The sequence below is a fragment of the Pelophylax lessonae genome (genome assembly GCF_965119305.1).
Source record: "Pelophylax lessonae genome assembly, chromosome: 3".
Classification (NCBI taxonomy): Eukaryota; Metazoa; Chordata; class Amphibia; order Anura; family Ranidae; genus Pelophylax; species Pelophylax lessonae.
Window position 1 is genome coordinate 936,537 of NC_138770.1, and position 13,059 is coordinate 949,595.

A 13,059-nucleotide genomic window follows, 5' to 3' on the forward strand; every position below is an offset into this window, starting at 1 on the left:
TAAGGAGTTCCTCGTACACAAATGTCACCTTCATATCCGGGTTTATTTTCTCCTTTCCCCCATTTTCTATGGTGTGATCTTTTCTACAATACTTTGTTATAATAATGTAACACGTTGTGTATTGTATTGTACACAAATTATTACCGACTCCGCCTCCACATTCCAGACAAGTCATTTTCCTGACCAATTGGATTTCTTCCTTTACCATTTAATTCATTTTTTTTTTTGCACTCTTGTTAAAATTAAAGTTAGAATAAAAAATCTATCGAATGAAAAAAATTGTGTTTGTCGGTGCAATGATGACAGACTTCAGTATCCAGAAACGGCTGGTAGGTTACACTTCCATATACAGCCCAAGGAAGTGACAAGGAGCCCCTAGGAACCTTTGGAGGAACCCTGGCTGAGAGAGGCTGGACTAGGCAGTCGTATATTATTATTATTATACAGGATTTATAAAGTGCCAACAGTTTGCGCAGGCTCTACAATGTTAGGGCAAACAGTACAATTACAATAAAATTCAATACAAGAGGGAATCGGAGGGTACTGCTCTTTAGAGCTTACAATCTAGGAGGGAGGGTCAAGTGATACAAAAGGTAATAACTGTGGGGGATGGGCTGATGGAGAAAATAAAAGTACAGTTGTTAGGTGGGGGCTAGAATATGCTTCTCTAAAGAGATGAGTTTTCAGGGAACACCTAAAGGTGGATAGAGTAAGAGATAGTCGACAGATTGGGGTAGGGAGTTCCACAGCATAGGAGAGGGTCGGGAGAAGTCCTGGAGATGGGAGGAGGTGACAAGGGAACTAGAAAGCAGAAGATATTGGGAGGATCAAAGAGGATGATTTGGTTGGCATACTGAGACCAGGTTAGTGGTGTAGCTAGGGGCGGAGTTGTGGATGGCTTTGTAAGTTACTGTTAGTATTTTTAATATAAATTTGTTGGGTAAGTGGCAGCCAATGGAGGAATTGTCAGAGAGGAGTAGCAGATGCTGAGTGGTTTGTAAGGTGGAGGAGTCTGGCAGGAGCATTCATGATGGGCTGAAGGAGGGATAGCCAATGAGGAGGGAGTTGCAATAGTCGAGGCGAGAGATAACCAGGGAGCAGGGATGGGTAAATGGTTCGGCTTAAACATTGTCCATTTGGGTGTTCGCCCAACACCAGAAATTTCTCTGTGCATGTTTTTCTTTTTTTTAACAATTTTTTCATTTTTGATACTATCAATGCAAATTTATTTATTTATTTTTTTACAAAATTTTATTTTTAACGGAGCAGTGATTTTAATTAATGCTTACAATGAAAAAAAAAAACTAAATTAAAAATCCCTTTAAATATAGTGCATGGGGAGTCCCCTTAGTCTGCCTATAAAGTGGTGTATCTGTACTGTGTATAGAACTTGCTACAGCAAAACTGACATTTATAAAGAAAAAAAAAAATTACATTTAAATTGATTTTCCCAGCCATTGTTGTTAAAAATAATAACAACAATGTTAAATGGCGTATCTTTCCCCCCAAAATCCATCCCAGACCCTTATCCAAGCATGCAGCCTGGCAGGCCAGGACAGGGGACAAGTGAGTGTCCCCCAAACCATACCAGGCCACATGCCATCAACATGGGGGGGTGCTTTGGGGCAGGGGGCTTATCGGAATCTGGAAGCCCCCTTGAAAAAGGGGGCCCCCAGATCCTGGCCCTCAATTACCAAAAAAAAGTGTCAATAATAAAGACATGAGTCCGTTTTTTTAAAAATCCTTTATTAAAAAAAATAAAATAAAAAACCAATGTCCCCTGATGTAGATCCATCGTCAATCACAACGACCGCTGCAACATCAACCCAAAAAAATAAAAAAAACTCTGCCTACAAGGAAGGCTGACTGTCGAATGTCTGCTCCGCCGGGTGACAGTTTTTAAATAGGTAAGGGGCAGAGCCACCATGTGATGTCACCTGGTGGCCATGCCCCTTATGATGTCACTGATCCAGCATGCACCAGTCAGTTACATCACAAGGGGGCGGGCCACCAGATAATGTCACCAGGTGGCCCTGCTCCTTACCTTTTTAAGTACTGTCAGACTGTTATTCCTTGAGGGCAGAGTGTTTTTTTTTTTTTTTGGGGTCCAGAGGTGCACTGGGCGTCGTGAATGACGATGGATCTACATTGGAGGACACTGTTTTTTTATTTTTTCTATAAAAGGAATTGTGAAAAATGGGCTCCTAGCCTCATTTATTCTCACAATGTACCCCAAACTCATTCACACAGGGGGCGGGATCTGGGGGCCCCCTTGTTAAAGGGGGCTTCTTGATTCTGATAAGCCCCCTGCCTGCAGACCCCCCACAACCACAGGCCAAGGTTGTGGGGAAGAGGCCCTTGTGCCTATCAACATAGGACAAGGTGCTTTGGGGCACATCCCCCATGCTGAGGGTATGTAGCCTGGTATGATTCAGGTGGGGGCACTCGCTCGTCCCCCCCCCCTTTCCTGGCCTGCCAGGCTGCATGCTCGGATGAGGGTCAGTTATAGATTTTGGGGGACTTCATGCCATTTGTTTTTTTACATTTTGGCATGGATTTCCCCTTAAAATTCATGTCAGACCCAAAGGGCCTGGTATGGATTTTGGGGGACCCCACGCCGATTTTTCCCCAATTTTTTTCTTGCCAGCAATTCTTTTTTTTTTACATTCTGGGGAAGCCCACTGACAGCTCATGACTCATTCGTTGTTAAGGACGCAGTGCCAGGCTTCCCTGTCTCCCTTCTTAACAACCTATTGATTGTGCGCTCTGCGGGATGTAAATAGTAAAAAAATGAAAACACTGAACGCACAGAAAATTTGGGTGATTGGTGAAGTTCTCCTCGGCCCAAACCGCTCGCCCATCCCTAGTGGTGTTTGGAGGGAGGGAGAGGATTGTTGGAGAGGATGCATGGAGTGCATAGGTGGGAGAATACAAGGCTGAGGGTGTTGCCACCAGAGTGAGTAGAAGCCTCTATCCATTGTGTATCCATTGCTTCAGGCCAAATGAGGAGGTTAGACAGAAGTTTGGAAGTAGCAGAAGTGTTCGTAGTAACAGGGATGTTGAAGTTGCTGAGAATGATTGTGGGGATTTCAGAAGAGAGAAAGTAGGGCAGCCAGGCAGAGAAGTCATCAAGGAAAGGTAATACCGGTCCAGCGGGGCGATAGATCGCAACAATTCTAGAGGAGATTGGAGAAAATAGACGTATACAGTGAGCTTCAAATGATGAGAGGGAGGAGAGTGGAGAACCTGGAAGGTGCTCTGTGAGGATAGGAGGATTCCACACTCCACCTCCCTTATGTTCCCTAGGTCTAGATTTACACCTACTTCATTCATCTTATGGTGTTTATCAATAAATTAAGTAAACTGATCCATGTGCAAATTCATATACAACATAAAGTGCTTTGTGCTCAAGATGCTGTTCCCTGAATATCTCCTGCTTCCACTTTACACCTACTTCATTATCTTATACTATTTTCTATAAAGTAATAACCTGTGCAAATTCATGTAATCATACAATATTTTTTGCTCAATATAGTGTTCTCTGCAAGTCCACTGCATCCACTTTGCATCTACTTCAACGAAGTTCTGTTGCTCCAAAAAAGTCCACAAATGAATGAAAAGTTGATAAGGTGTGAAAGTGCTCCGTGCTCCAAACTGTGCCAGCTGTAGTGTAGCCACGCCTTCTTCCACCTCTTACACATGTGATGGTGAGGGCGCCCCCTTAATAGTGCTTCCCCACTCACCAGAGCAATATGACTCCCAGCTTTTCAGCTACCAGAGTCTCAAAAATCCTTCACACTCTTCTCACCTCCGATGGCAAAGGAACTGGATCCTCCTCGCTCACTCCTGCAAGTCTGCTGCGCTTTCTGTCAGTCTCCCTCCTAGACTCGGCTTCCTCCTCCGACCGCTGTTCCAGCAGGAGCTCCGCCTCTTCATACACACTCAGGGAGGAGAGGAATGGAAAGGATATACAGTACATACACACACAGCACAAGGCCGTGTTCACACTACCAGACGGTTCTCAGGGCTGAAGTACCTCTGAGGTCCACAAGGTGGTGATCTCACTTCTACCCAGACAGGAAGTCTCTATGGAATACAGACAGGAAGTCTCTATGGAATGCAGACAGGAAGTGATGTCAGATTCTGACAGGACATTCCATTTGGTAGGACGGAAAGAGAAGACAATGCAGGAATTGGCGCGGCAGAGGAGGTAATACGTAGATTAACCCCTTCTGGGGGATCAGTTGATGAATAATATATCTTACTATATAAAGCTGGCCATACATGTTTCCGTTTTATCATTCAGCCAGAGTGATGAGTGAAAAAAAACTGAAGCGATTCCCCCATCCATACATAGGAGGGGGATCCTCCTGGCTGCACTATTGTATTCTGACAATGGGGGGCGCTCCTCCGCTCTCAGAATACACAAATCAGTGATGAAGCTATTGGAGTGTCTTTTATCCGGCAGTGACCACACATGGATGGAAATGTGACGATCCCTGCTGAACCAGCTGAATTTCCATGTATCTATGGTCACCTTAAGTGAATTCCTCCCCTCCCCCTCATCTTCTTCATTATGTAAGTCATGCTGAGATAATCTCCCATTGGCTGAGCAATATTCTCATTTGTCTCTGAGCTCCTTCTTGCTATTTCTCGTCCTGCCTGTTGTTTCCTTGGATTGATTTTCTGTGTAGTGACCCCGGCTTCATCTCTTGGATGCGCTCGTCTGTTGCTTGTCCTGACCTTTATCCTGATTCCTGGATCTCCTCCTCATCTCTCCTTCATATCCTCTTACACAGCATTTCTCCACACCTGCAGTGACCCTGGGGGGTGGAAACTCGGCACCAGCACGCAGCAAAATCCATCCCTACCATTAGGAGCTCTGGAGAAAATTGTCTGCTATTTACACTCTGTTCCTCCGCACGTCACCTGCTCACATGAGAGATTACTTTCACACATTCCTGACAGATTTCTGTATGGTAAAGGTCAAAGTTCACTCTTCATTTTAGGAGAAGTGGGAGGCACCCAGGAACAATGATTTGGTTTGCACAGGATCCTCATCTAAAGGGCCCCTCAAATCTCTCTAAATGTCCCTCCATCCAGAGTCTATATGTCCTATGACATCACACTGACCTCACAGCTCCTCCCCCAATGTCCATCCATCTGGCTTTTTTTTCTCATGCTCTTAGGATGTGGGCGGACCTTTGGCATCCTCACTAGCAAAGTGGATCTGTTGGTCCTGCGTTGTATGTTATGATGTCAGAATGTCTGCAACAAACTTTTACCCTGCGTAGTGGGGGGGGTCCTGTGTGGGTAAATTATACCTCAGTCTGAGGTGGGGCTTTAATCAAATGGAAACCTGAATGGTGAGGTGAGGAGGATTCTGGGAATTTCATTTGATTTTACTATTTGTGTTCAGATCTAGAGTTTTCCTCCTGTGAAGTCTGGGGATCATATGACCATCACATTGCCTCCACCTCCCTCCCTGATAGAATAGAGAAATACAAAGAAGGTTCTAGAAGTCACCAGAGAGATCATCGAGGAGAGGTGAGTGGTGCTGGGAATTCTGGGACATTATCCAGTAACAGACAAGGGATGTGTCTGGATGGTGACTGTATCATTGTGTGTGTCAGGTTCCTATAAGGTGTCAGGATGTCACTGTCTATTTCTCCATGGAGGAGTGGGAGTATTTAGAAGGACACAAGGATCTCTACAAGGACGTCATGATGGAGAATCAGCCGCCCCTCACATCACCGGGTAAGAGGAGACTTTATTGTAAAGGAGAGAGCAGTACGGAGGATCCACCTAGATCCACCATCATCTGATAAACACATAGAAACAATGTATTCAGTCAGTGTGTGTGTTTCCTACAGATGGATCCAGTAATGGGAACCCACCAGAGAGATGTCCCCGTCCTCTGTATTCCCGGGATTCCACACAGGAAGGTCACACCATCCCCCACCATCATCAGGTAGATGAGTAACAATCACTGATAGTATCATTAGGATCTGTACATTATCTGCATTGTTACCATTGATGTCATTTTTATTATATATTCAGAGTGGAAACCTGAGAGATTCTGAAGTTGAGGTTAAAGAAGAGATAAAAGAGGAGGATTATGAGGATGGGGTGATGAAGGAGTCAGAGTTTCTAAAAGAACACAAAGATCTGTACCAGGGCACCATGGTGGAGTCATCCAGCTACAGAAACCCACCAGAGAGATGTCCCCGTCCTCTGTATTCCCGGGATTCCACACAGGAAGGTCACACCATCCCCCACCATCATCAGGTAGATGATTGTTAATGATTGGTAGTTCTGATTTATATACAGTATATTTGTTACAATGAATGTTTTATTATTTATTCAGAGTGGAAACCTCGGAGATGATAATATTAATGTTAAAGAAGAGTATAAAGAGGAGGATGAGGAGTATGGAGTGATGGAGGAATTTTCAGAAGGACACAAGGATATGATGGAGCCACCTAATACCAGGAACCCACCAGAGAGATGTCCCCGTCCTCTGTATTCCCGGGATTCCACACAGGAAGGTCACACCATCCCCCACTGTTACAAGGTTGGTGAGACAGAGATTATAAAACACAGACTCATGGAGACAATGTGTGTATTTTTATGTGATGTCACAATAATAAAGCTTATATTTTACAGATGATATTCTTTCATTTTCTTGATTTAGAGTGGAGATCCAATCGATATAGAATTTGAGGTTAAAGCAGAAGAAGAAGAGAGGTATGTGAGGGATGATCAGCAGTCTATGGAGAAGGATGGAATAACGGGGACATTTATAGAGGAGGACACTCCTACAGAGATCAGCACAGGTGGGTCATTAACACTAAATACATTCCTCCACCCATACTGCTCACTGATTGGTCCAGAGTAGGGCGGGGACTGGGTGATATCAGTCTGTAATCCCCTGGTCACTTTCCTGAGCTGTGTTCCCCGTCCTGTATTCCTGTATTTCTCTCGGATAATCTTCCTTCTCTGTGCTGCAGACACAATTTATGTCTCTAGACTGGATTTATGGAGATTCTGGGATTCGGCTGGCAAAAAAAATGTGCATGATATAGGCACCTAGGTTATGAGTTTTGGGTCTTCTGCCCCATGCCTGAGTCTAATGTCTGGTTCCAAACAAATGAGGAGGAGATACTGCACACCATATGAAAGGTCCATCTCCATTCCTCAATATAACGTCATGTTCCAAACAATAAAATTGTCATCATTTCAATCACATTATTACCTATTGATGTTTGGTTGGGTAAGGTTGTATCATTAGGAGGGATGGTGGCGCTGCCTATGGTAAACCAAATGTATCAAATTGGTGCTAGTGCACTATAAAAAATTTTTTTTAAATAAAATACTAGTTGCTCATAAATAAATAAGTGACAAAAATCAACAATCCTTATGTAAATGATAATGCTCACAATATATAATGTATAATATCCAAGTGCAATATATAAGGTGTTTGTATAAAGTGGCTAGTGCATAAGTACATAAATAGTGATTAATAGCAATGAGCAACAAATAGCACTCGACAAGTGTATCAGAAATCCATGCAAATATAAAGTGCTAGTGAGAAAGTGCAATAGTGTCTTTATAAAAAACAGTTCAGCCCTGTATTGTGATATCAGGGTGATGTAAAGTGCCAACAGTAAACAGTATACACCGCAGAAAAAAGTCCAGTATAAATAAACAGTCTATATGTCACATGCAGTGACCACAAGCAGGTATATAATCCCCAATCCGATATAGGTGACAACACTCTAGTGAATGATTAAAGGGGGGGTTGTGACTCCGTGACAAGTGGTGGGGTGCTGGGTGATCCTAGGGCTGGGCGATAAAACGATACCGATAGGTATCGCGATAGTCCCGTCCTCGATAGCAATAAGGAAACTTGCACGATAAATCAAAGTCCGCTCCGACGGGTTTAAACTTTTAAAAATGGCGCCGCCCGGCGCCAACACGTCATTGCGCACGCGCCGCCACCGCTCGGGAGAGGCCGGGAATAGCCGAAATTACACGAGCGGTGACGGCGCGTGCGCGATGACGTATCGGCGCCGGGCAGCGCCATTTTTAAAACGAAGGCGCCTCTGGAACAGGTAAGTGAAACAGCTTCACTACCTGCCGTTATGCAGGGCTGCGGGCATACTACAAGGGATGCAGTGCTGCGGGCATGGTCTACCTGTACCATGCCTACAGCACTGCATCTCCTGTAGTATGCCCACAACCCCGGATCCTCTTGTACCATGCCAGTCACCCTGCATTCTCCTGCACCATGCCAGTCACCCTGCATTCTCCTGCACCATGCCAGTCACCCTGCATTCTCCTGCACCATGCCAGTCACCCTGCATTCTCCTGCACCATGCCCGCCACCCTGCATTCTCCTGCACCATGCCAGTTACCCTGCATTCTCCTGCACCATGCCAGTCACCCTGCATTCTCCTGCACCATGCCAGTCACCCTGCATTCTCCTGCACCATGCCCGCCACCCTGCATTCTCCTGCACCATGCCAGTCACCCTGCATTCTCCTGCACCATGCCAGTCACCCTGCATTCTCCTGCACCATGCCAGTCACCCTGCATTCTCCTGCACCATGCCAGTCACCCTGCATTCTCCTGCACCATGCCCGCCGCCCTGCATTCTCACCCTAGGGTCCTTATTTTAAATGGGTAATAAAAAATATCAATATATATCGATATCGACCGATATGAAACACTGATATCGTGATACAGTTTTCAGCCATATCGCCCAGCCCTAGGTGATCCTTTCTGGTAAGAGAGCCCATTTACCAGAAACACCCACCCCACACAGGGGTATATAGCGGGTGTATTAAAGTAAGTCCAGCAGCCCAGCGATGTCCACTTGCGTCCAGATGGAAACGTCCTACTGGAAACCTGGATGGTCCTAGTATAAGGTATCCCTTCCTGTGGCTCCTACTTAAGCTCCCAGTAATGGTTTGTTCCAGAGTACCCACCGGTATCACTCATGAGTATATGCCAGAAAATAGAACAAGGGACATAGTGTAGTACCGTAAGGTATTTATTTAACACACATGTAAAGAGAGGTACTCACATTTGAGCAGATAAAAACAGGTATATAAGAATGGATCCGAACGCTGTGCGGTCCAAGCCTCGATCTCGTGTCTAAACCGGAAGTGACACGACACGCTGTACGCGTTTCGTAGTGCATACGTCATCAGCTGATGGATACACTTTGAATTGATTTTATCTTTTGGATACGAATAAAACAGATTTTATATTTTTCACCTTCAAGTTGGAGTGCGGCTATTTCTCTCTATACATTATAGTTGCCTGGACTGCGGATCCTTTTTTTTGATGGTTGGGATTACCTTATCACTGGAGCGGTTCATTTGCCCTTTCTGCTGATCTGTGACTATTCTTCCTCTGATTTACAGACATCGATCCCCTCCTCCAAGGATCCGTAGCGATGCTGGAAACTAGGAGACCCCACATCAATAACCCCGGCCTCTTCCTCGCTGCTCACACTCACAGCCCTGGTCACCACAGGCCATCGACTCCCCTTTGCCTTTGTTAGAGCAGACCTGGTGTCTGCCACTGCAGTCTTCTGTACATCAGGTGGCCGCTGCCCGGCCCTCACTACCTGCATGCACACAGCCTCGGAAGTACAGGTTTCTCTCATGTGGCACTCTGTAGCACTGGCAGATGTTACTGAGCCCAGTTCCATCAGCACCCTGAGCACTCCTCTTCCTCTGCCCACGAAGAGTCCCGATTCAGAGGCTAACAGAGCACGAGTGACCCCGGTCTCCCATGTCACATTCAGTCTCCTGGGCTGACCTTCACTCTTCTCCGCCCGCAGCAGCAGATTGCCACAGTGCCCGCACTGGCCACACACTTGCATCCGCATGGTAACATTTAGGCATTGAATACATACCAGGCCCAAGTGTTCCACACCTGCTCCGGTACACAACGCCAGTCTTCCATTGGGCACCAATCGTACCCTAGTGTCCCACAGGGTAGAAGTCGACATTCCGGTCTGCTCTGCAGGATCTCCGCCAACACGTGGGATAGCCTCCGCATTCCGGCTCACTCCGGCATTCGCCATCTTGCTCCTCCACACACGTGTCTCCCTCTCAGCCCCACCCAAAAGCAAATGTAATTTATAGGCTCCCTTCCTCTTTCCAGATTGGCTGTGCGTGGGGGATGTCTCCACCCACAACTCCAGATTAGCTGATTCTTTAGCGGTGGCTCCTCCTGCCAGGCAGATCTCTCCAGCGCACGCTTTCCAGCGCAGTACAGTAACCTTTTCATTGCCGCTCCAACTCAACTCAGCCAGCATGAAAGTCACTGTAAAGCAGATCGTGGTCTTCAATCCGCACGCATCCTCCATCCTTGTCTGTACCTGGGCCTCAGTTGCACCTCCATCTCTCCAGCCCAACTGACCCACTTTGCTATTTAGGAGAATTGTCCCGCTGTCAGACATTGCATGGCCGACATTCTTCTTCATAGCATTTGTACCGACAACTCTCACCATACTGTCTTGGAAAAGTGTCCCGCTGTCATTAGTTGCACCGTCAACATTTGTCTGTATAGCACTGGCACAAACATGGCCCCCGTCACACCGATCCACGTGCCCTGGGCCGTCATTTTCTCCCTCCACACTTGCACCATTCACTGTTAAGCAGACACAGACCTTTTGTACAGCGTGATGCAACTCTCCTTCTCTAACTCTCCTGCACATTTCTTGAGAGAACAGATTACAGTCCCAACAAAAGTCCATCTGGCAACCACCACTTTGAACTTGACTCTTCATCCCACTCTCCCTAACTCCTGTAGGATGAGTCCTAGGAATGAATAAACAGGAGGGAACGGGATAGGGCGCAGGCCAAGGAGATGTTGGGGGAGTGGGTGGAGTCAGTGAGATGTTGGGGGAGTGGGTGGAGTCAGTGAGATGTTGGGGGAGTGGGTGGAGTCGGTGGAGGTGGGGAATGGAAACATGCAGGAGTGACTATATATGAAGGTTACGATCGCTGTGTCTATGACTGTACAAAGCAGAAATATTGTGTACCGAATGGAATGGACTTTTCTTTCTTTATAATAAAACTTTTTCTGATTTAAAAGAAAAAAAAAACTAAGAAAAGATGAGTAGGGAAAATGTCAGTGGCCTCCACCTGTAAAACCATTCCTGTTTTGGAGGTCGTCTCATTGTTGCCCATCTAGTGCACCTGTTGGTAACAACCCCCTCTGCTACTTGACTGAGCAGATGAATATCCCAGGAGTTTCCCTGACTTGATGCTATACTCTGATTATAATGTGTTGAGCAGTGTATATGAGTGTGGAAAACTCTTGGTAATTTTTCTTGTCTTCTGACAGACGGACTCTGTGGTGGGAATAGAAGGACATCGGAGGAAGATGTGACTACAGAAGATAATGACATGGCATCTTCTCCAGAAGTAAATCCCGTTCCTCATAATATACATGACAGACCTCACCATTGGAGGAGATCATTGGAATCTCCTGATACTTCGCATAGTTCTCTAATATCTGACAGTGCCAACGGGTGCGGGAAACCATCTCATCTCAGGGAATCTTCTTTATACCATACAGGAGAGAATTCATTGTCATGTTCAGAGTGCGGTAAATGTTTTAAAAAGAAAAGAAACCTTCTTCAGCACCTGAGAATTCACACAGGGGAGCGTCCCTATTCATGTTCAGAGTGCGGGAAATGTTTTAATCAAAAAGGACACCTTCTTACTCATCAGAGAATTCACACAGGGGAGCTTCCCTATTCATGTTCAGAGTGCGGGAAATGTTTTAATCACAAAGGAAACCTTCTAAAGCACCAGAGAATTCACACAGGTGAGTGTCCCTATTCATGTTCAGAGTGCGGGAAATGTTTTATTCGTAAAGGAAACCTTCTTAGGCATCAGAGAATACACACAGGCGAGTCTCCCTATTCATGTTCAGAGTGCGGGAAATGTTTTAATCATAAAGTAAGCCTTCTTAACCATCAGAGAATGCACACAGGTGAGCTTCCCTATTCATGTTCAGAGTGCGGGAAATGTTTTATTCGTAAAGAACAACTTCTTAGCCATCAGAGAATAAACACAGGTGAGCGTCCCTATTCATGTTCAGAGTGCGGAAAATGTTTTAGTAATAAAAGAAACCTTCTTAGACATCAGAGAATACACACAGGTGAGCTTCCCTATTCATGTTCAGAGTGTGGGAAATGTTTCAATGAGAAAGGAACTCTTCTTATGCATTTGAGAATACACACAGGTGAGCGTCCTTATTCATGTTCAGAGTGCCGGAAATGTTTTAATCATAAAGGACACCTTCTTCGCCATCAGAGAATCCACAGGGGAGAGCTTCCCTGTTAATGTTCAAAGGGCGGGAAATGTTTTAATAATTAAGGAAACCTTCTTAGCCTTTAGAGAATACACACAGGTGAGCCTCCCTATTCATGTTCAGAGTGTGGAAAATGTTTTGCGCTCAAACGTTTACCTGTTAGACACCAGAAGGTTCATAGAGGCGAGCGTCTAATCTTGTGCCAAGGTCCGGGAAATGTTTAACTAAGAAAGAACACCTACTTACACCCAGGTAAGCGCCCTTTTTAATGTTAAGATTGCGGGAAATGTTTTCCAAACAAATGTTTATTTCTTAGAAATCAGAAAGTTCATACGGGCGAGCGTCCTATTTCATGTTCAGAGTGCGGGAAATGTTTCACTCCTTATGTACGTTTCAAACGGCAAAGAATTATCACTTATATTAGAGGCTCCGTTTTCATGTTCATGTACATGTACTGCAGCAGGGTGGCCGTTCGGCGCAGAATCACATACCTGTACGTCCTCTGCATTTCCGGGTCTGGGGCCATCACAGTTCCCAAACCAAAAGGAGTCATCCACCACATCTTCAATCTTAAGGCCCTAAATGTCCTCAGCTGGGCACAGGAGGCCCTAAATGTCCTCAGCTGGGCACATGAGGCCCTAAATGTCCTCAGCTGGGCACAGGAGGTCCTAAATGTCCTCAGCTGGGCACAGGAGGCCCTAAATGTCCTCAGCTGGG

General features: G+C 45.6%; 3 protein-coding genes across 3 annotated transcripts in view; 2 read left to right on the forward strand and 1 right to left on the reverse strand.

Annotated features, from left to right (window-relative positions):
* Positions 1 to 13,059, reverse strand: part of LOC309549119 (uncharacterized protein) — a 2,919,967-nt gene that overhangs the window by 448,514 nt on the left and 2,458,394 nt on the right. The window lies entirely within an intron of this gene.
* The window catches only part of LOC309549117 (uncharacterized protein), a 4,285,597-nt gene that overhangs the window by 337,853 nt on the left and 3,934,685 nt on the right, over positions 1 to 13,059 (forward strand). Inside the window, 2 exon segments of the mRNA XM_082249155.1 lie at positions 6,061 to 6,288; positions 6,368 to 6,574. Of these exon segments, the coding sequence (XP_082105281.1) occupies positions 6,061 to 6,288; positions 6,368 to 6,574 (435 nt within the window).
* LOC309548639 (uncharacterized protein) lies at positions 9,002 to 12,374 on the forward strand (the record flags this gene model as incomplete). Its single annotated transcript, XM_082248608.1, has 2 exons — positions 9,002 to 9,005; positions 11,626 to 12,374. 2 exons carry the CDS (start codon positions 9,002 to 9,004, stop codon positions 12,372 to 12,374), a joined length of 753 nt encoding a protein of 250 aa, XP_082104734.1.